The sequence below is a fragment of the Epinephelus lanceolatus genome, chromosome 5, assembly GCF_041903045.1.
Source record: "Epinephelus lanceolatus isolate andai-2023 chromosome 5, ASM4190304v1, whole genome shotgun sequence".
Lineage (NCBI taxonomy): Eukaryota > Metazoa > Chordata > Actinopteri > Perciformes > Serranidae > Epinephelus > Epinephelus lanceolatus.
In genome coordinates, this window is record NC_135738.1 from 41,810,996 (window position 1) to 41,832,285 (window position 21,290).

At 41.2% G+C, this 21,290-nt stretch overlaps 1 protein-coding gene across 1 annotated transcript in view; it reads left to right on the top strand.

Moving 5' to 3' along the window:
* Positions 1 to 21,290, top strand: part of zfpm1 (zinc finger protein, FOG family member 1) — a 130,223-nt gene that overhangs the window by 99,621 nt on the left and 9,312 nt on the right. Inside the window, exons 4-5 of the mRNA XM_033634158.2 lie at positions 1,543 to 1,676; positions 21,016 to 21,118. Of these exons, the coding sequence (XP_033490049.2) occupies positions 1,543 to 1,676; positions 21,016 to 21,118 (237 nt within the window). The remainder of the gene's footprint in view (positions 1 to 1,542; positions 1,677 to 21,015; positions 21,119 to 21,290) is intronic.

Here is a 21,290-nt window from a genome sequence, read left to right on the forward strand (position 1 = left end):
AAGTAGGGCTGGTTACAGTGTGACATATACCATGACTGGTAAACACAGTGGGCTGACACCTGTTTGAAAAAGCAAAACAAGTGGAAGCACTTGACAAAGCACAGAAAGTCTTATTTTTTCTGAGCACAGTTAGGGTGGATCCTAATAAAACAGATACTATCAGATCAACTAGTTCTGCAAAATTTGATCATTGTGTGACATGTGTGTTATTCATTAGAGTGTGCAGAGTGTCATTGTTATGTCACGCTGTGAATTAAGAAAAACATACCACTTCCTGTGTGACTTTGCCACAACAGTCTTTCCAACAGTGAAACAATATTATATATTTTATATTTATATTAATATATTTTTGCAGCTATTTGGCTGTAAGGAGTCATTTTATTGAATTAACATGTACTTCTCACTGCCGTGTATCCCTTCTAAGGTACTTTCTTCCCTCAAACCACACTCCTTCCTGTTCCCTCCTCCCCACCATAACCCCACCCCTCCCCAACACCACCCCCACCCCCTCACCACCCACCCCCACCGGCTGTGGGAAAGCCATTTTATCAGCGTCTGTCCGTTGTTCTCTGGTGGGGATAGATACAGAGAAGATAGATGAGTGTTTTGACATGGAGAGTGTTAGACAAACACTCTTATCAGGCCCGCCACTTTAGACCGACCCCCCAAAACAGTCGCCTGAACCATGGGGGGGGGGGGGGAGTCGGGAGGAGAGGAGGCAGATTTTTTGTTTGCGTTTTGATCAGAGAGAGAGGTGGACGATTATAACGAAAAAGCTCCCCACTGCAACGATCACTGCTGTTGCTCAAACTTGTTCATTTATCCTCAGATGTGCAGAGGCCTCTCTAAACTACAGCCTGCTGCTCCTCCTGCACTCTGAGCTGTCTTAAGTTTTTAAATAGATGGATCAGTCCTCTGTGCCTCCCGGCTAACTGGCTCTATCTGGGCTGCAGCAGGCTTAGACCACAGCCGTCACTGCCATCCTTCTACAGTTATCAATTTGAGGAAGTACACAAGAAGTTTCCCCTGTTTGAATCGGCCAGGACAGAAAGTGCTCAGCTTGTTTTAAACTCCCCCTGCTGTTGAGCTGTTGACAGTTCTTGCTGTATGATCTGAACTTCTGCAAGGGTTCAGGTCAAGTTCAAGTGCTGCTTTTGTGACAGTTTTTTTTTTTTTCTGTCATGGGTGATGTTTGAACCAGTTAGGTTTATTTAAGGCTGAAACTGATATATTGATTAGATACCATAGTTTGATTATTGCTCACTAAAAGGATGTTCATTACAAGCATTTCCTCTCTGTGATAAAATAAACATATTTGTTTCTCAACAAAATGTAGAGTAAAGTGATTCCAGTATGTTGTACCATGCCTAGTTTCTTTATTGTATTTTTCATTGATGGCACTGCCTGGTTGATCCCAGTTGTTTAATGATTTGGTTTATAGCACTTTGTCAAATTAACATGTCTGTATATTTGTCCAACCTACAGTTGGCTTATATCAGCTCCCCTGATGTTAACTGCTCCTCTCTTCTCTCCTTCCTCTAGATGACTTGGAGTTAAGTGAAGAGGGCAGTGACAGCAGAGTGGTGGCAGGCAGGGACCTCCAATCAGACACAACGTGGGGACCCTACCCAGGAATCCTCCAATCAGAGGGCAGCACAGATGATCAGGAGACAGAGGTAAGAGTTTGGATGCGATCAGCTAGTCTAGTAACAACTTGACTCTGTTGTGGTTACTGGGACTGAGGTACTCAAACTTATTAAATCTTATAGAGGAGCTCTTAAGTAGAAATGACACACATCATTGTGCAGTAACATCAGTGTGTTGTGAGCATGATAAAATAACAATTACAAAAAAGGGTTGAATTCTGATTCAATTTGAAGTATCTTTTTATGTTTGTCAAATTATTAATTTACAGTAATTAGATTCCAAGTAGTTGTTTAATTTCTGAATTTGAGATGTTTGTCTTTGCTTTTGGTTGCCTTTTCTTTCATCGCAATTCATGTCAAGTATTACATGTAAATCACTACAAATTTTAAAACAGTAATTTACATTTTTTTCTGTTATGAACCCAGTGTGTTTTGAGTTGTCATTAATACAATACATTAATTTAAAAAAAGAATGGCAACCTCACAATTGCATAGGGATGCACCGAAATGAAAATTTGTGGCCGAAGCCAAATAATATTAAACGCTTGGCCGAATACCAAGTACCGAATACCGAATATTGTTGTTTAGTTTTTCATTAGTTTTTGCAGATGAACCCCCTCCAGATTAGTGTTGTCATGGTACCAAAATTGGGACCCACTGTACAATACCAATGAAAATATCATGGTTCTGAGTAGTATCACGATATCACAGCAAAAATGAGGCAGATGTGCCTTTTGTCATTTATAAAAAGATAAATCACTTTTCTATAATACATCAATGATATTTCAATGGAATAAATTACTTAATGACTTATTCATACTTCAAAAACAGCATCAATGAGTGATTAACATAGGGGGGATCAAAATAAAATAAATAAATAAAATAAAAATCAACCAGCCACCCTCCTCCCCTGACAGTCCCTTCATAAGTAAAGAACAGTCCCTAAAGTGCGGTGAGGTTTGTGGGCCGTGAACGGCTCGTTTCTCCTCTGACACACCACATACCTGTGTTCGGCTGGCTCGGCTGTCCAGGTACTTCTGGGCAGTCATGACGCCAAGAAGAGGATATTATTGGAGCCGAATTCTCCGTCGCCGGGTAAGCCGATGGCCGCCGTATTTGACAGGAATGCATTACTGTCTGTGTCTGTGACCCCCGTTCAACGCACAATCGATGGGATTCGCCTTTCGTTTCTGCTGCTGGTTGAAATCTGTAGGCTGCTCGCACAGCATGCTGAATGATTTAAGCCTATTTTGCTCGCTCAAAACTATTTTTAGTCGCAAATGCGAGTGCGGTGACGGGCGGATCGCCACACTGCCGACATTTTACTCCGCCCGTCACGGCACGCCGTTTGATTGCGTTAAACACGCCGCTATTATTCGGCCTTGCTTTTAACTTATTCCACCGAATACCGAATGTGTGTTTTTTTTTTTGCAATATTCGGTGCATCCCTACAATTGCACTAAATTCCATGAAAGTTTAGCTTGCTCTGGACTACTAGTGTATTAGTTGATTTGCAGAAAATAATCAACAACAATTTTGTTTCTCATGAAGCAAAAAAGTGAAACATTTTCTGGTTCCAGCTTCTCGAATGTACTGTAATGACTTACTTCTTTTCTTAAGATTTACTGCTTTTACTGTTTCATGTCATTGTAAATTGATTATCTTTGGGATTTGGACTGTTGGTTGACAAAACTAGCAAACTGAGGATGTCATCTTTGACTCTGGGGAATTCACTGCTATTTTAAAACTTATCTTACATTTTTTAGACCAAACTAAATTTGATTGATCAAAACATAGTTGTCAGAATACTTAATAAAGAAAATTGCTGTGCGCTGTGGGCCTATTTATGACTCTGTCATGTTATAAAATGAACACTTGCTTTATGGGCAATTAATAAGACAGAAATTTGTATAAAGAGTTAATTAGCCAATAAGAAAAATAAACACTTTGGTACATTTTTTGATGTGGGATGTGAATAGTTAATGGTTAATCTGTTAACTGCAGAGATAATTTTTGACTGGTTAGGCACGTCAGTCTATAGGTTAATTTTGTTACTCCTCAATTTACTGCATTGTGCATCAACTAGCTAGCAGCACAGCTCATTGGGCGATAACATGTTGTCCAACAGCCATGCTGTGACATTGTGCCCAACCTGCAGCAGGCTGAAGAGAGACCTCCACCTAACTAGAGAGATTTCAATTGGAAAGGTCAAAGGTCAGAGGTCAGGTGGTCAACTAACAAAAAGAGACAAAGAATAAACACCTTATCACGTATGTGTGTGACAGTAGTTGGAAATGAAAACAGTTGTTAGTATCTTCGTGTGTGTGCTCATTGGGAACAGTGTGTGGGACCGGATGGAGCCCTATCAGAGGCTGGGTTTGTGCATCATGTGCAAGTCCATCTAATCATATGATACTGATGCTGGGAGAGGCTTCCTGGCATGGAGCACAAACACACACACACACACGGAGGGCCACCATTATTCCCTACCTAATTTTTGCAGTTGACCTACCTCACTATACCTAGCTTCCTTGTCTTATCTCAAGCTATATTAAGGTGTCTTGGCTGCAGGTGCCAAATGTAGATCAGTAATATTTACTCCAACTCAGCCCAGTTTGACCAGTCCGTATCTGGGTTCAAACCAGTACACATTTGACAAAAATGTCCACCCAGTTCATATAAATCCAGTAGGGTTTATACCACACACTGAATCCTTTTCTCTTCAGTACCTCCTCTCCTCTCCTCTCCTCTCCTCTCCTCTCCTCTCCTCTCCCGTCCTCTCCTCCTCTCTCCCCTCTGCTCCCCTCCTCTCCCCTTCTGTCCTCTCCTCCCAGCCCTCCCCAGACGTCCGCCTGTCTTTTATCTCCACATGGCGCCATCCTCCTGGACAACAAACCCCAGTGATTGATTCCTGCTTGATAGGCTCTCATTTCTAAGATTTCGTTTATTATCAGTGAGGTTCTGAGTGTACAGATAGATGTGTGTGTGTGTGTGTGTGTGTGTGTGTGTGTGTGTGTGTGCATGAGCACTCACTCACACACACACTCACTCACCCATCACCTTTTGTTCTTCCCCTCCCTTCCGCTGCCCATACCGTCCTATTCCTCCTCTAAACTGTAAAGTCAGATTCTGTTCTTTTGAGGGCTTTGCATTCATATGGAAAGCATCTCATTCTGATTCTTAATACCCATTTTCTCTCTTCTTCCTCATTTTGTGCCCCCCCCCTCCTATCTGTGGACTGAAGAAGTGAGGAGACGGACCTTCAGTATCTGCTGTAGATAGTGGCCGTAATCTCACATTCCTCCCGTGTTTCTCCCCCTGTCACTCCACATCCTCCCCCTCCACCATCCATCCCTCCATCCCTCCCTGACTCCCTCCCTCGTGGGTCAGCAGGGGTCAGGGCTATCCTCCTCAGTGTGTTGGAGAGGAGAAATCTGCTCATCTCCTGCTGCGCCGCTGAAGCCTGAGCCATCACACTGCATTGGTTATTTGAAGGATTTTATTCCAAAAACAATGGATGTAAAGCATAAACTCACTTTACATACCTTTTTATATGAATACAAAATAATATTCAGTGTCAAAAATCACTGTCCTGTGGTAAAAGACAAAGAACATACATCCAAAAAGAAGTACTTTAGCAAAACATACATATAGTTGCACAGTTTCACACCTGTAAAGTGCCCACTGCCACCGCAGTCTGATCTACTGGGGCCGTATAGGAGTGGGTGGGGTTCGGGTTTGGGTTAGGAGAGAGAGCTGCTGTCATAAGCCAAAGGTTAAGCTTTGTTTTCCTCTGTCAAGTTTAGAACTACAGTTTTTATTTTTGCTGTCCCGTGATATTTGTTGCAGTGACATTACTGCTCTAATTGCATTACTCTCAGCAGAAAACCGCCCGCTTCTTGAATTTGCTGAATCCGCCATGTAAATAGCAGTGGGCCAGGGGCAGGCGCATCTGGCTTTTAAAGAAAAGAGGAGATGACTCTCCGATTGGTTGAATTCATGTTATGCCCAAAACACACCTATGATTAATTAAAGGACTTAACACGACTCCTTTCCCCCCTGCACCTCACTTTTTGCCCAGATTATGCAGCGTATAACTAGCAAAAGTGGAACTGGACACACCTTCAATGCACTTGCACCTCGGACTTTAGACCATGCGCTACAGATGTTTAAATAGGGCTGTATGTCTGCACACACTCATCTGACAGAGCTGGTTGGAAATGCTTGAAGGGGCAATTCTCATTCCTTCTGTATTTCTCAACAGGTGTTTAGCATAATAAAGTTTAAACTCGTGGTGGTGCGGACAGTGTATTTTCATTTCCAGGCGACAGTATGTAATGCATGTAGGGGTAACAGTTTGTCATGTTCATTTATACCTTATCTAAGTAAAAAGATTTTTTGTTGAATTTGAAATCGTTCATCTCCTCGCTTTAGACATGCTTTCACCATCTGCTCACCTCTATATATGTGCTCCCCCCCCCCAACAAATCTTTCCCAGTTGTCTATCCTTCCTCACTTCTATCTTCCTTATGCCACCTGTCTTCCTCAGTCCTCAACCTCGCTGGGCTCTGTGAAGCCCCCAGGCTTTGCCCTCCATCTCTGGGTGAGATTGGCATGGCCCACTCTGCAGTCCGGCCCCTTCCAGCATCGCCCTCTCTCTCTCAACTTCTCTCTCAACAAATTTGCTTCTTATTTGGCCGGGACAGATAAGCTATCAGTTTAATACGAGGCCTACCCAGCAACACAACTACATCAGGAAGCATTTTGGATGTGTGTGTGTGCGCACTCAAGCAACACATACACATGTACACAAAGACATGTAATAAGAGCAATGACTCTTTATTTTATCTGAAACAATATAAAATTAAATGTCTTTGATGTTGTCTTGGCTTGTGTGTGTTATTGTATGGGTGGGGGTGAGTTTGTCAGTTCTGAGAAATCAGGGTGGAAGAGAGAGAGAGAGAGAGAGAGAGAGAGAGAGAGAGAGAGAGAGAGAGAGAGAGAGAGAGACAGAGAGAGAGAGAGAGAGAGAGAGAGAGAGAGAGAGAGAGAGAGAGGCAAATGAGATCCAGTCCTCGCTCTCCCTCCAACAGATCTCCTTCATTAGATTAGTGGCGTGTTAACTGGCCTGTGTCATATGGAAATCCTGCCATTTGCATCTCTTGAGAAAGAGGCGTAAAACCATTTATCTATTTAAATATATTCTGGCTGATATGGCTGTTGGACTTTAGAACAGGGTATAATAATGTTTACTGATCAACAGATCAGCTGGCTGCTGATTCCTCACTGTTTTTGGTTGAGTGAACAACCAGGTCCTCCTCGGCGAGCCTCCCATGGCAACCCAGGAGCGAGCACACTACTTCTGCTATTCTGATTGGATCGCACATAACAAATCTGATATTATATCTCCTCTCCTTCTGATTGGATCCTGCTTTAATTAACTGATAGTGCAAGTGTGTGTGATTGGACCGAAGTTGCAGGATTGTTGTGAAATTTCCACTCAGATGAAGTGAAAGAGTGATGGTGCCAAAGTGTAGGCAAACCTAGAGTTTGTTGCGTCTGTCGCATCTTCCCATAGGACAGATGTCCGAAGTGAAGCCTCCACAGTGTACCACAGGAGAAACTCCACTTACAACACTGTCCCTATTGTTCTTCCTCTTTTAGCAGCACCCAGCAGCTCACCCCACCCCAATCCTGTCTTTCGTGGAAAGGCAGCCTGAAGGCACGATCCTAGAAGGAGCAGAGTAGGGGAGTTCAAAGCGTTATCACGCGCCGAACGTCTTTTCATCATGTTTTAGAAACAAGCGTTCGCACTAATCCCCCAATAATCTCTCCAGGAGAACTGGGGCGATAAGGCGCGCCACCCACGGCTTTTCAAACACTTTTTGGGTAGTCTCTTCTCACTCTCTATCTCTCCTCCCCTCTACCTCCTCTTCTCTCCTCTCCACTTCCTCCTTCCCTCGCTCCCCTGGAAGGACGAGTGAAGGTGATCACAGTCTCCTCCTTATTCTCTCTGGAGCTGTTTTCTCTCTTCTTCTTTTTTTTTCTTTTTTTTTCGCGTTGACTCTGAGCTGGTTTGTTTACATCCTGATTCTGATCTTTTTTTATCTGGACTCATCAACAGTGTTTCTCTGCCTCTCTGTTTCTCTCTCTCCTCCGCCCATCAAATTAGAATGTTAATTAAAATGGTGCTCCTTCAGAAGATGACAAATCGATGATTACGGCAAGTGTTGAGACACCTTCTGCGATGCCCCCCAGAAGAACTCAACACATAAGGAACATTCTTAAAAAGGAACTAGAGAGCACGAACAAGAGTTTCCATCTTTAAAGATTATTGGAAATAAAAGAGTATTGTAAAATAAAAAGAACATCTGTTGGTCCTTATACACTGTACCTGTTTTTTGAGTATTTAGATATCAAAGTCCCTCTTCAGTCTTTCTGTAGAACGTTTTTTTATTTTTATTTTTTTTAGATTTTTAGTGACTTGTACTCTGAAGCATGTAAATGAATAAAGTCATAGGTGATTTGGAGCAACCTAACCTGTTTCATCATATCAAACCACACTCTTTATTTGCTCGTGGGTTGCAGTTGCTAGCACAGCAATACTGTGGATCAGCGATGTGTGTTTGAATAATGTTTGGCAAAATGATTCTATTGCTAAAAGTGCATATTTGCAATATAATTCATTTCTTCCTTGTCCTCAACTCTCTTTTTTGATAACGCAGGTGAAAGATAGGTGGGTGGAGGCGACAATGTCAAAGCCAAGGGATAGCAGGAGGTAGATTTAGGAAACTTTTTTCTTGCAGTCTTGACATGTTTGAATAGAGACATGTTAAACTGAGGTTTTTGCATGTGCATAACACCATCCCAATATAATCTTAGTCATCTGAACCACATCTGAAGGCACGGTGAAAAGCTGGCCATCATACAGACTGGCAAGACTGGAAAATTGCTCAGATATGGGGATAACAGTGCACACTTTTTGGACTATCTAGACAGAAGTGAGAAGACTGAAAAAGAGAGCTTGAAAGAGAACCTTGAAAACTTGTAACTTGAGTTTGTAGGGACCTTTTAATGCCTCTGTGTTAGATGTTAGATGCTGCTGCTGTGTTAGCATGTACTAAGTAGGCAGACTTTAAACTGTTAGCTGGAGGGACAGCGGTTCTGGAGAAAGCAGCAACAGGAAGTTGCTGATCTGGCGGCGAGCTGGAAGACAAAAAATGATGGACCAAAATTTGTACATATCTCACATAATCATAAGCCAGTAATTTTTTTATAACCTACTAATTGGGTAAGGTTGCGATTACGTAACTAATGCGCTGACAAGAGTAACCACACAACATTTTTTCCCTCGTTAAAGGGTTTTTTTGGGGCAGTTTTTGATTTGTGATGTTGGGCTTTATAAATAAAATTGATTGATTGACAACACAGGACTTTTCTCTGGGACTTTACCTAGGAGACTGTTGTTTTTAAGCATATGAACTTTGAGTGAACTTAAAGTCATTCCATGTTTCTTTTCCTAAACCTAACCACAGTAACTTTACTTGCCTTAAGCTAACCTCTGTAACTTTACATCAAGTACATAACGTCATTAGTGGTGTGCTCATTCATAGAATATCGTAAGAACTGCTGTGATTGCATTTTCGTAGGATATCATGCAAACAGTAGTATGAGGATACGTTGGATATGCACTTAGTCTTACCACTGTCACTTTTAATGTCATAGCAGTATTCAAGACTGTTTTAGCTTTTGGGGTTGTTTTTTTTAATAAAAGGAATAAGGAATAAGTTTTGACTCGTCACATTAGTAAAAGCACAAGTATGAATAATAAAATTATTTATCATATTCAATCTGTCCTGAAATGATCACTCTCCCATACTCTGTGTTGGTTGAAAATACGAGTAAGTCAGACCCATCATCCCTTGAGTGATGGACATATTTCCTCAAATTGTTGACCCTGTGCATCATGGTCCTATGCTAGTTGGCCTGAGCTGCCTTTTATCTGTTGTGATTGTGCTCCACATGGGCTACCTGTCGTATGACTTGCCCACATCATGACAGTAGCTGTCTGTCTCTCAGTCTGTCAACTTGGCCCTGACAGAAGAGCCTGTCACCCTGAGAAAGGGAGAAGGAGAGGGCTGATTGGAGAGAGGGGAGAGAAAACCGCCAAATAAGATAAAATACTGATAGACAGAAATGAAGCCAGCCAGTCCAGAGAGGAAAAGGAACAAAAGAGACCCAAAGAGAAAGAAGGGAAAGGTCCATCGACTAAAACAAAACACTAGAGACAAAAGGAAATATGAGAGAAAAGGAGAACTGGAAGAAAGGTGAGGCGCACGTGAAAGAGGAGGGTTAAACGAGACGGAGGGAGGAGGTGTTCATCACTCAGTGGCAATGACTGGCTGGTATCTGCATCTCCCTGTCATCTGCACCGGCTTCTGCAGGGTGGAGGAAGAAGGAAAGAGGAGGAGGAGGAGGTGTAAGAGAGGAGAAGAGGAGAGGGAAAACCTCTATCCTCTCTATCTCTGAGCCTCATCTCCAGCAGTTCAGGAGCCTGCTTTCCAAGAGTGCCTCATTTTCAAATCTCTTATCTCGGCCCCCGTTTTAAGTATCGCAGTTTTATATTTTTACATGTCATTTGCATGCAGCTCATCAAACCTGGCTCCCTCTATTTTTTTCTCTCTTTTTCTGCTTCTCGGAGGTGAGCGTCGATATGAGCACAAGGGAATAAGCTTTTACTCCGCTGCTGAGCCGTAGCAATGTACTGTATTGACGATATTTGTACCTCGTGAGAAGAATATACAGTGGAGAAAAAAAGTATCTTGTGTCTCTGTTGAATGTTAGAGAAATGCTTTGCATGAGTGCAACAGAGGTAAAGTGTGTGTATGTGTGTGTGTTTGTATGCGAGAGGCGGATGAGAGTAGGTTTCTGATTTTTATCTGCCTTCCTTTTCTTCTTTGTATTTTTGGAGGATTCACACAGTGACCTCTTTGTTTGGGACAGTGAGTACACCCCTCCAACCCCCTGGATCGGGAAAGAAACCATTTCCTGTAGCCGAGAGATAGAACAAGAGACAGAGAGAGAAAAGAGGGAGAGATAGGATGGGGAAGGAGGGGCAGGCAGACAGAAGGGTAGGAATGAGAGTTGTGGAGAGGAAGAGAATCGGAGATTAAGAAAGAAAGAAAGTGGTGTATAAAAGGAAGGAGGCAGTGCAGGAGAGACAGTGAAAGAGGAGAAGGGAGGAAGAGGGTGAATTGGATGATTGAATGAATGATTTTGTGAGAGGAGTGACTGACTGAACGATGGTTGAAAAGGTCATGAGAGGAGCAGGGTGGCTTATTAAATTCCCAGCTAGAGGAGAACAAAACGTTTGAAACACTTATTACAGGAGAGGATTTTTTTGGAGCCTGTTTTAAAATGTGTCATGAGCTGTAAAATCTCCAGGCTTATGTCTTTCACTAGCTGTACAATTATTATGTAGTCACTACATAATAATACTACATTGTAGTGCATTTTTTAGAGGGAGAGAAGGTTCGACAAATGTAACAAAACGTCAGTATTCACTATCGGGGAACGAAAACGGGTTAGCATGTCTGCTGGAGTGAAAAGAATCGAACACTTCATATTATATGTATTTAATATGGATTGATCGTATTCAGCCAATACCTGATCCGCAGGAAAAAATAAACTGTTGTCAGAACATAAAAAAGTCCATTAAAATTATTTTACAGCCTAAGGCACTGAATGTTTTAATATCACTGCTATCATTGACCTGACAGGAGTGCTGTTAAAGCATATAACCAATTTTTTGGGGGGAAATTCATACCCTTTCATTTTAAAAGTTTCCCATAGTATAGTGCTGTTAAGTTTTACAAACAAGTCCTGGATTCCGATCAAAAGCCAACCTGTTGTATCCGTCCGACTGTCCTCCTGCAGTCCTATCCATTCTCCTCCTCCTGACTTGTATGTTTTACATTTAATGATAATGAGACTCTCCTGTTCAGACTGTTACACAGCAGTGTAAACCATATTAGACAATGTGAAACAGTATACACTATTGAGACATACAGTACATGTGCTAGATCTACCAGTAATGATTTGCATATACAAACATACTTATTCCCCAGTGGTAGCAGTAAAACTGTGGCCGTTGACAGCTGTACAGAGAAATCTTAATCTGCTCATCTGCAGGGTAGGGTGGTGGTGGTGGTGGCGGCGAGAGGGGGGGGCTCAGTATATTTTTTTCTCTATTTTCTCCCCTTTAATTAAAGTGCATATGTAACACCAGGCGATGCAAGATGGGGTTAGACATTGGGGTTAGTTCAGGGAAAGTTCTGCGCTTCCTGTCCCCATCATCATCATCATCATCATCATACTCACCACGTTTGGCTCCCCAGAGAGAGGGAGAGAGAGAGAGAGAGAGAGAGAGAGAGCGAGAGAGAGAGAGGAGCCATTCTGATACTGAACGAGGGAATGGAGGAAGAAAATGAAGAAATGAAATCAGCCTGGCATCATTTGCATTCAAGTTTTATCGGTGTTGAGGAGGGCGTTTTTGGGCCTGATAAGGAGAGGGCGTCGCAGGCTGTGCTGGAGGTGGAGGGGGGTTGGTGGATAGGAGAGAGAGAGAGAGGTGTGTGTGTGTGTGTGTGTGTGTGTATGAATGTTTTATGTGAACTGACTTTGGCAAAAGAAGGTGGCTCCAGAGTTCAGTTGGTGTCTGTTTGCGCTAACACACTCATATGTGAATGTTACAGCAGCTATAGTGAGGACAGGGCATTGGGGGTGGGAATGGTGTATGTGTGGTGGGGGTGTGGGAGCGGGGGGTTAATATCAGACCAAATAATTAGATTCGCTATCGTCTCGGCGGCAGCAGTGCGGGGATCAGGCAGATTAAAGCCGGGCTCGGGGCTGGTTAATATTCATGAGGGGACCGGGGTCCGGGCGAGGGGCTTAGACTGCAGCTCAAAGACTCTCCTCCGGCTGATGGGGCTTAAGGCAGCGCTCTCAACCAAGATGGAGCTCTGCCGGGGAGGCCTGACATCCCACTGATAGATGAGGGCTGGGCGGATAGTTAGGGTTAGACGAGAGGAAGAGAGGGTGACGAGGTACAGCAAGGTGTTGCATCTATGTGATCATGTTGTCTTTGTGACATGCTGGGAACCTGTCAGTCTTGATGTCAAAAATGTATCATCCTGTTCCTTTTCTCTTTCAGTCCTCCCTCTGTCTTTTCTATTTTCCTCCTTTGATCTTCTCCAAACTGTCACTGCTCACTTCAAACAGTCCTCACACTTGTAGCGCTCATCTTCTCCTTAGACTCTTTGTAAGGAAGAAACACACACTACATGAGTACATTTCCACGCTGGGGAAGAGTGAAAACATAATCAATACTGGAGCAATACAGACTGGTTGATATGGCTAAACGTGTTATCAGGATAAAAAAAATTCATATCAGTCGATATTGATAATTATCCTAAAAAAAGTCAAAATCATCATTTCTTTCAAATTTTAGGCTGATTTTGCTCCTGAGGGAAAGCTGAAGACACTAGACAGTTAATTGTGGATTAAACTATTATTAATTGCCAGAAAATGACAAACACTTGCTAAACAGCAGAACATTTCACAAATATGAAGTAGATTCAAAGTAATTACAATTAAAATGCCTTCAATAAATTAAACAATAGATAGACAAAGAAATCTAATTCTGGTCAGGACCCTGTCAAACTCTTTGTGCCAACATTTTAAAACATTTTGTTAGTGTTTTAGCTGACTATGGAAACAGATTTAATAGACAAAACAAAAATCTCAACTGTGGTCAGTACTTTCTGTACAAGTTTTATACCCACCGTATGTAATTTCTGCTGTTTCTCGATCAAAATGATTACAAAAATCTGATTTTAATGACGTCGTGAAGTAGCGCTGAATCATTCATTGTAGCTGAAAATCTGACATGACTGAGGTAGAAGTTTAGTCATGCTATGTCATATCATTCTAATGAAATAGCCAGTTAGTCAGGTTAATTTGCTAACTTACTATAAGCATTAGATAAGTGAATGATACAGTGCTAATGTAGCTAACGTTATGTGGTGAATTCAATCATGGAGTAGTGCTGCGCTGTTATCCCTGGTCAAAACCAGTCATACTGATAATAACTGTATGAATGTGTTGAATGTTAAAACATTACAACGTTACTGTACACAATAGTGGCGAGTCTCCTCTTGTCCTTCTTCTGCTGCTGTTGCTGCCCCTTCTTCTAAGTAATGGCAGGTAGAGACTGGCGTTTAAGGTGCATTTGATACTCTGTGCTATGGACACTTTTTGTTTGTTTGGTACCAAACATATATCTAAATTCAATAGCTTTACCGTTAGATAGAGGCTGCATTTGTGCTGCACAGCTCTCTGTGGGATGCATCTTTGTGGTCACAGCTCAGTCAATGAGGCCGCAGCAGATGTTGCTGATCTGTTTTTATCATTATTGATGGGGGTGTGGCCAGCTCCAGCAGTGAACACAACTCATGCATGAAGAAATGTGCTTGAGTTTGTTGAGTTCATTCTCTTGCTTGTTGTATTTTTTCACCTTCGATAAAATACACTGTTTGGCTGCTTCCGAAACTTTTGGGCGCAGCCTCAGTTGACTCTTTGTGGGTCCAGACACGTTCCTCAGCTGTTGGCTATTTGAGTCAATGAGATCGGCGTCAGACCAAGAGAAGTGAAAAGGGTTTTGATACCATCCGGTGGCCTCTCCGTTGTCCTTAACTCATCCCCACATCTTTGGCATCTGCTCTCTCTACTGGCCTGGTTAATTACACACACACACACACACACACACACACAAACACACTCAAAGTGTGATCTGGCCCTGTGCCTCTCTGATTCTCATTATCTCACATGAAGCTGTGTTGTGTGTGTACTCGTGGCTGTAAAGTGTGTAAAGTAGTAGTTTTTCCTTGTTGCAGTTTGACATTGTAGATAATCTATTATTTTAATCAGTGGTTATGTTGCATTTTAGTTTCCTAAGTAAAAGAGACAGTTCACCCCAAAATCAAAACTGCATATTTTTGCTTTTACCTGTAATGTTGTTTATCAGTCTAGATTTTTTGGTGTGAGTAGCAGAGTGTTTGAGATATTAGCTATGGAGATGTCTGCCTTCTCATTTGTAATGGCAATGTCTCTTTACAAAAATCACAATCTGGTTACTCAAGATAATCCACAGACCTAGGAGATATTTACTTTCAACCTAATTACACCTGTCAACCATATCAGCACGCAGAATGATTGGTGCATTTAGTGCTAGCACCCCTGCACAACTGAGCTAGCTAATGTTACAGCACAACCAAGGAAGACCCTGTTAAATGTTACATCTCATGCTGTCATGAGCATGAGCTTCTTGTCTTTGAGTAGATGCAACGCTTACTTCTGCGCAGTGATACTGTTGACAGGTGTGGTTTTGTAGAAAGAAAATAGTTCCTACATGAAACTGCTCACAACAAGGTCTGTGTAACCAGAGTAACCAGGTCATGATCTCTGGAAAGGGACATTGCTGTTGAGTTAAAAAAAATGAATAAATAAATAAATTCCGCTTTGAGCACCACAAGCCGAGTGCCATCTAGTTCCATTATACTGGAACTCTCCAACACTTGGCAAGTCATTCTAATCCAATTTAGGTTTGATAAATTGCACTTGGAGGAAATATATGTTGCTTTGATTTTGGGGTGAACTGTCCCTTTAAACCCTTGACTTTTGCTTTCTCAAAGTAAAACCAGCAGCATCTGCATAGGAACAATCCATTGTATCTCCTTTAAATCCAGCTGCAGTCATAGTAAGGACATGGTGTTTGAATGCCCAATAGATTTTCAAGTGATTTTCCTCAGCACGTATATGTAAGTGCATAGATTTGCATTCTCCTGTAGCTCCTGCAGTGTTTCCTGAATCCCAATGAGTCCACAGGCAGGCCCCCTAAATAAAAATATTTGTCTTCAGGCTTCCTGTCTTCTCAACAGATCCTGAGCTATATTTGGCTGGAGTGTCTCATTCTACTTGACACTGCTTGTTTATGTGAAGGCCAACATGGGATTAGAGAGGTTTCTAGAGGGAAATTAGATCTTGAAATAGGTTCTAATGTCACAGTTTTGAGCATTTCCTCCAGACATGGCTTATTTTCTGGATAGAAGTACCTCTATAAAAGATCTAGCTGCCACGTCTCACTGAAATGTTTTCTCTCGTCAAACATCAGATATGAAAAAAAAACTGATGATGTTACGTAACTTGATCAATAACTTTCCCAAGATACTGTACATTATGTTTCGTTTGTTGTAGAGGACAGTAGAAGTCTGACATTACCATGAATAAAAACATGTTGATAGCTGTGGTCAGAGAGCAAATTCCATCAGGGAGTGGACAACATTGACTTTTAATAAAGGTGTTATTAATTCTCAAATAAGAAAATATGGGAGGGTATCATGCTCTCAGTGAGTAATCACCCAATATTTCTTGAAGAACAAGCCTGTGTGTGTGTGTGTCTGTGTGTGTCTGTGTGTGTGTGTGTTTCTCATTTTCCCCTCGCTTTGTATATGTGTGTGTGTTTTCCACTTGTGCGCTACTGAGCTCTCCCCATTGCCCTATCATGGCGAATTCCAAAGCCGTGGCCGTGATGAATTAGTCTGAAACAAATTAGCAGTACTTACAGCTCAGACGGCTCCAGCATTGGGTTACAAATTAAAACAAAAGAAGCAGTATCTCCACATCAGCGCTAGTTCCCCATGAAATCCAATACGCTCTGCCTCAATCTTCAACGTACAACAGACTGAGAGGCTTCCTTCATTCTGTCCTTCCCTTCACTTCTCACTGTCTTCCCAAGCTGTCCCACTGACAGCTTCCTCTGTAGGTATTTCAAGATTTAACTCAGGCCGTACAGTATGATCCGTCTGATTGTACTGTACATTAATGCAGTTTTGGTTTTTTTTTACCTTGGTAAACAGACACCTTATGGAGTGGCATGGTACAGATCGTGAATATGACACATGGATCAATGCAATCCTTTTTTTTTTCCATTTATCTACACCATATTGTGTTTTTGACCCCATTTGTGTGTTTTCTATTTGTTATTTAGCAGAATTTCTCAAAGACCATTAACTTACTATAATGAATGTTGGTGGGAGGTTTGACCATATGAGGAACAATGTTTTTTGTATGTTTTAGCCCATTTTTTCTCACCTCTCTGGATTATAAGCCAAGAAATGTCATACTTATACTACTGCACTTGTGTCTAATGCAGATACAGATTCAAATTTTCAAACCATTTTCTATTAATACAATGAATATATTTTGGATTGTGTGTCGAGTGCATTGTAGTTCTCTAATGAAGGAAGGAACCAGGTTTTTGGCAGTTTATTACAGATGGAAAGAATAGAGGACAGATACATGTGCAATGAGAATTCTCATCAGTTTGGGCAATCCGTTTTTTGGCCAAATGCATGAAATGTGCCAGTTTGTATGAACCACACCTCCTGTTCTGGGCTCTCACTGGCTGTCCACCACATCACACTGTCCGCTGCTCTGAGAAAGCCAGTGATAGATCTTTTTGTCACTCACTGGGAGGTTCAGCCTGTCTTTAAAAGCAGTAGTATTGACAACAAAATGGAGAAATAATCACATAAATTGCTATTATACAAAGCAATAACAGCAGAACTAAGATGTGGTGAAAAAGTGCTGATAAGCTTTTAAATATATTTAAAAAGTGTTGAGTGCTCAGGCCATTTCTAGAATATTTATTTCTGAGATTTTTGTTTCCAGACAGGGAATATGCATTGTTTTAGGAATCAGCATAGATGAGGTTTGGAAGTCAGTATTTAAAAAAAATGCATAATATTGCAAAATGTGGAATATATAACACTTTTGGGCAAGAAAAAGCTGTGATTTTGAATTGAAATACATGAAAAAGTCATGTAATATAACGCAGTGGGAGCCTTGGTATTAAAGCAAACTTTTGAGTGCCACGGTAGAAACTCTTAACAAGCAGGAAACACCATTATGTCAACTGTGACCTTTACAGACTTTAACTGCTCGGTCAGTCTGCTGTGAGGACTCTCATGTCCAGTGCTGAGGGAATGCTGCCTCATGGTGGAGAGGGAACAGTACTGCATCACCAACTGACAACAATACTGTGCTGCCCTGACACTGTGGGTTTGATAAAAATGTCCATTACATGGAGATCATACTTTATGTCTACATTCCCTTGTGAAATGTTGAACTACTTGTACTTTATTTAAGTTAGGGGGGAAACAAGAGAATAGCTGAGTCATATCACATGTGAAAAAGCAAACTCTTCACTTTTATCTTAGCAACAACAATAGCACAAACAAACAGTAGAGCACCTGTGCATGTACCATGCTGGTAGCTATTTCAGTTAAAAGCTGGTAAAATTGCCTTTTGTCACTAGTTTTTATCTGCAGGGCAGTTACAGTAGATGAAACCTTTACCCAGCCGTGTCATTAAAAAAATGATAAATTTGTTGTATACTTTCAAAATGTGGATTAACCATGCGCTTAGTGTTGTCAAAAATATCCATTTATTGATACACATTGTTTCTGAACATTTGAAACAGTTTCAATGCTCATTTTCCACAGTATTGTAACATCAGCACCAGCTGTGCTTTCTCTCTTTCTCGTATTGTTCATGTTTACTACAGTCATTATATTGCTACTACCCAAGAAAAGAAAAGTCGCCATCATCAAAAATGGCGTCAAATATCAATGTTTTTCAAGGTACTGTATCAAAGTAAGAAATTCCAATATTATGACAACACTACACAAGATTATTTACAGCAGTTTGTTCACCTGTAAACATCACATCAGGTCACTGTGAAACTGTGCTAATGAAGAGATTATAAGACAAGCTGATGTCTAATGGTGTTTGTTGAGTATGACAAGACATTGAAGTTAATGCAGTTTTGCAGTAAAATCATTTGCTACGGCATGACGGTGGAAGAGTGTGGAGCTGAGGAAAAAAAAGTGTGTCTGTGTGTGTGTTTCATGAAGACATGGGATAAGCCTGTGTCCTGGGAGTGATTGTCAGAGGGAATGCTCCTGGTGCCTCATACGAACAAAGACAAGATTGTACTGAGGACACACAGGTGTGTGTGTATCTGTGTGTGTTTTACGTGTTCTCTCTCTCTCCTACCCTCCCTGTCTCACTCTCTCATACCTCCACACATACAGACACTGGATGTTGACTCTCCACTCTTTGTCCAGTGTATTCACTGTGGATCTAATTATGGCTGAATAGCAGCCTGTCGACCTCATCAGATCTTCTTTCTCTTCCCTTTCTTCTCTCCCTCTCTCCCGGGGTCTCTCTTCCTCTTTTATTCTTTTTCTCCTCTTTTCTCCTCTCTTCTCCTTGATTTTCTATACGGCTTTGTTCAGCCCGTACTCCCCTCATTTCCTCATTTCCTTCTTGGGTTGTAATCATCCTCTGCTCGCTGGCGGGTGTTTACCACTGGCCACGCACTGGACAGTACCGTGTGACTGTGTATTCCCAATTGACAGCAATTAATGCTTGGATTTTTGTGATTATCTCATGCTCCACGTACTACACAGCAGCACAGTTAAAGAATGGACACTTGAAAGTGACAATGGCATGTATTTTAAGAGTATCTCTCTTATTTCATTTGATTTGTTTCCTTTTGAAACATTGTTAAAGGGAGGCATGAGAGAAACACATGAAAGAATTGAGACTTTATAATGTTCCAGCTGTGGGACACTAGCACTACACTGTATGTACTTTATTGCCAGTACAGTATGCAAATGTTCCATAAATATGAACATGTAAAGTATCTATCATCAGGTAAGATCCTTGTCTTTGTGGCAGGAAATGGAATCCACAATGGAAGGAATAATGTAATTTGTTAGAGGGTAACTTTTTCAATCTGAATGCTATTTTCCTATGTTTGTGTGTCTAAGACACTGAAGGGATCGACAGTTTCTGAATATGGTCTGTATTGAGTGAGATAGCTGCAGCCAGCAGCAGCAAAACAGGCTGCAATGTACATGTAATCCATGTAAGCATTTGAGCACCGTCAATATACATCCACTGAAAATTTTTGACTCAGATTGTTTTTTTAAGTGTCTGACAGCATTATGGAAAGGATCCCTACAGAGATAGACCCTTTTTAAAGAGTAGGATTCTTTTTGTTTAACCAGAAACAGACCCAAAATGGCCATCACTAAAACACCAGACTCCATTTGAATAAAGTCATTTTAGCATGTATAGAGGAAGCATATTTTCACATCTAACTGGGTGAATTAAACATTTCTTTCAAACCAGAGTTAGTGATTGTTGCAACAATGGAAAGATGAACCAACGTGGTTTTTGTGAGTTTTATTTTGTTTCTGTCAACTTAAATGAAGTGTGTTTTAGGATAACAAAGTTACAGTTTACTTAAATGGAGTCTGCTGGGTTTGCCAGTAGTGATTTTGGGGCTGTTTCTGGTTAAACTAAAAGGATCTTACTCTTGAACTAAAAGGTCTATCTCTGCAGGGTCCTTCCATAATGTTGTCAGACACTTACAATAAAAATCTGAGCCTTTGAGTAGTGGCAGAAACAAGCATTTTCAGTGGATCTACAGTGACGGTGCAAAAATGCCCTGAATGGTTACATTGCAACTTGTTTTGCAGCTGTCTCTCTCAGTACTGGAGCAGGTTCAAAAATGGCTGTGCTGATTAGTCACATAAACACAAAAAAAATTGGGTAAGATGGGACCAAGTTGAAAAATACCAAAGTTACCCTTTAATACCTCAACTGTCTAAATTAAGGCATGGGTGGGATTTTAAAGGGTTGATTTATTAAATATCATCACAGTGTCCTGGAGCTCAAGACAGCAACTTGGAATTGTTTATGTCTGACCAACAGTCCAAAGATATATTACAATTTACAATGCTATATAAGAGAGGCATGAACCAACACATTTTTACATTTTTTACTCAACTCTTAGTTGTTGTTGATTTTGTTTTTGTTGACTGATCAATAAATCAACTATTTGTTTAAGCACTAATAGTCCCATAACAAGACCTTCAGTACAGTCTGCATATGTGACATTATAATGTAAAATCATGTAAAAAAACAAACAAACAAACAAACAATAATACAATTAAGAAATGATTTTCAAATTGAGCAGTACACTTTAATATCACTGTGCAGTGTATTACACACATTTGTATGAGTATACACATTCTACTTCAATATATAGAGTACTGTGTAATTCAGCAGTGACTGTGATGAGTCTGATCAATGAAAAGGTTCTGTTCAGTTCTCATTGCCATTCTGTGTGTGTGTGTGTGTGTGTGTGTGTGTGTGTGTGTGTGTGTGTTGTGTGCAGAGCTCCAGGCTGACTCTTGTATGTGAAGATCCAGACTGTTGGATTAGTCTGCTCCCTCTGACCCCTGTCGTCTCCGCTGCCAACTGTACCATCTACAGCCAAGGTGAGTTTTTTTATGTGACAAAGGAGAACACTTCAAGCATCGTGTCCACCTGAATACAGCTGTTTGTGATGCATAGTCTATCCTTGTGATCCACTCATAATGTGTGCTGACTGCGTCTGAATCAGCATTCCTATTGCCCAGTCTAAACCCAGTCTGTCACTGGAAGCCTCTA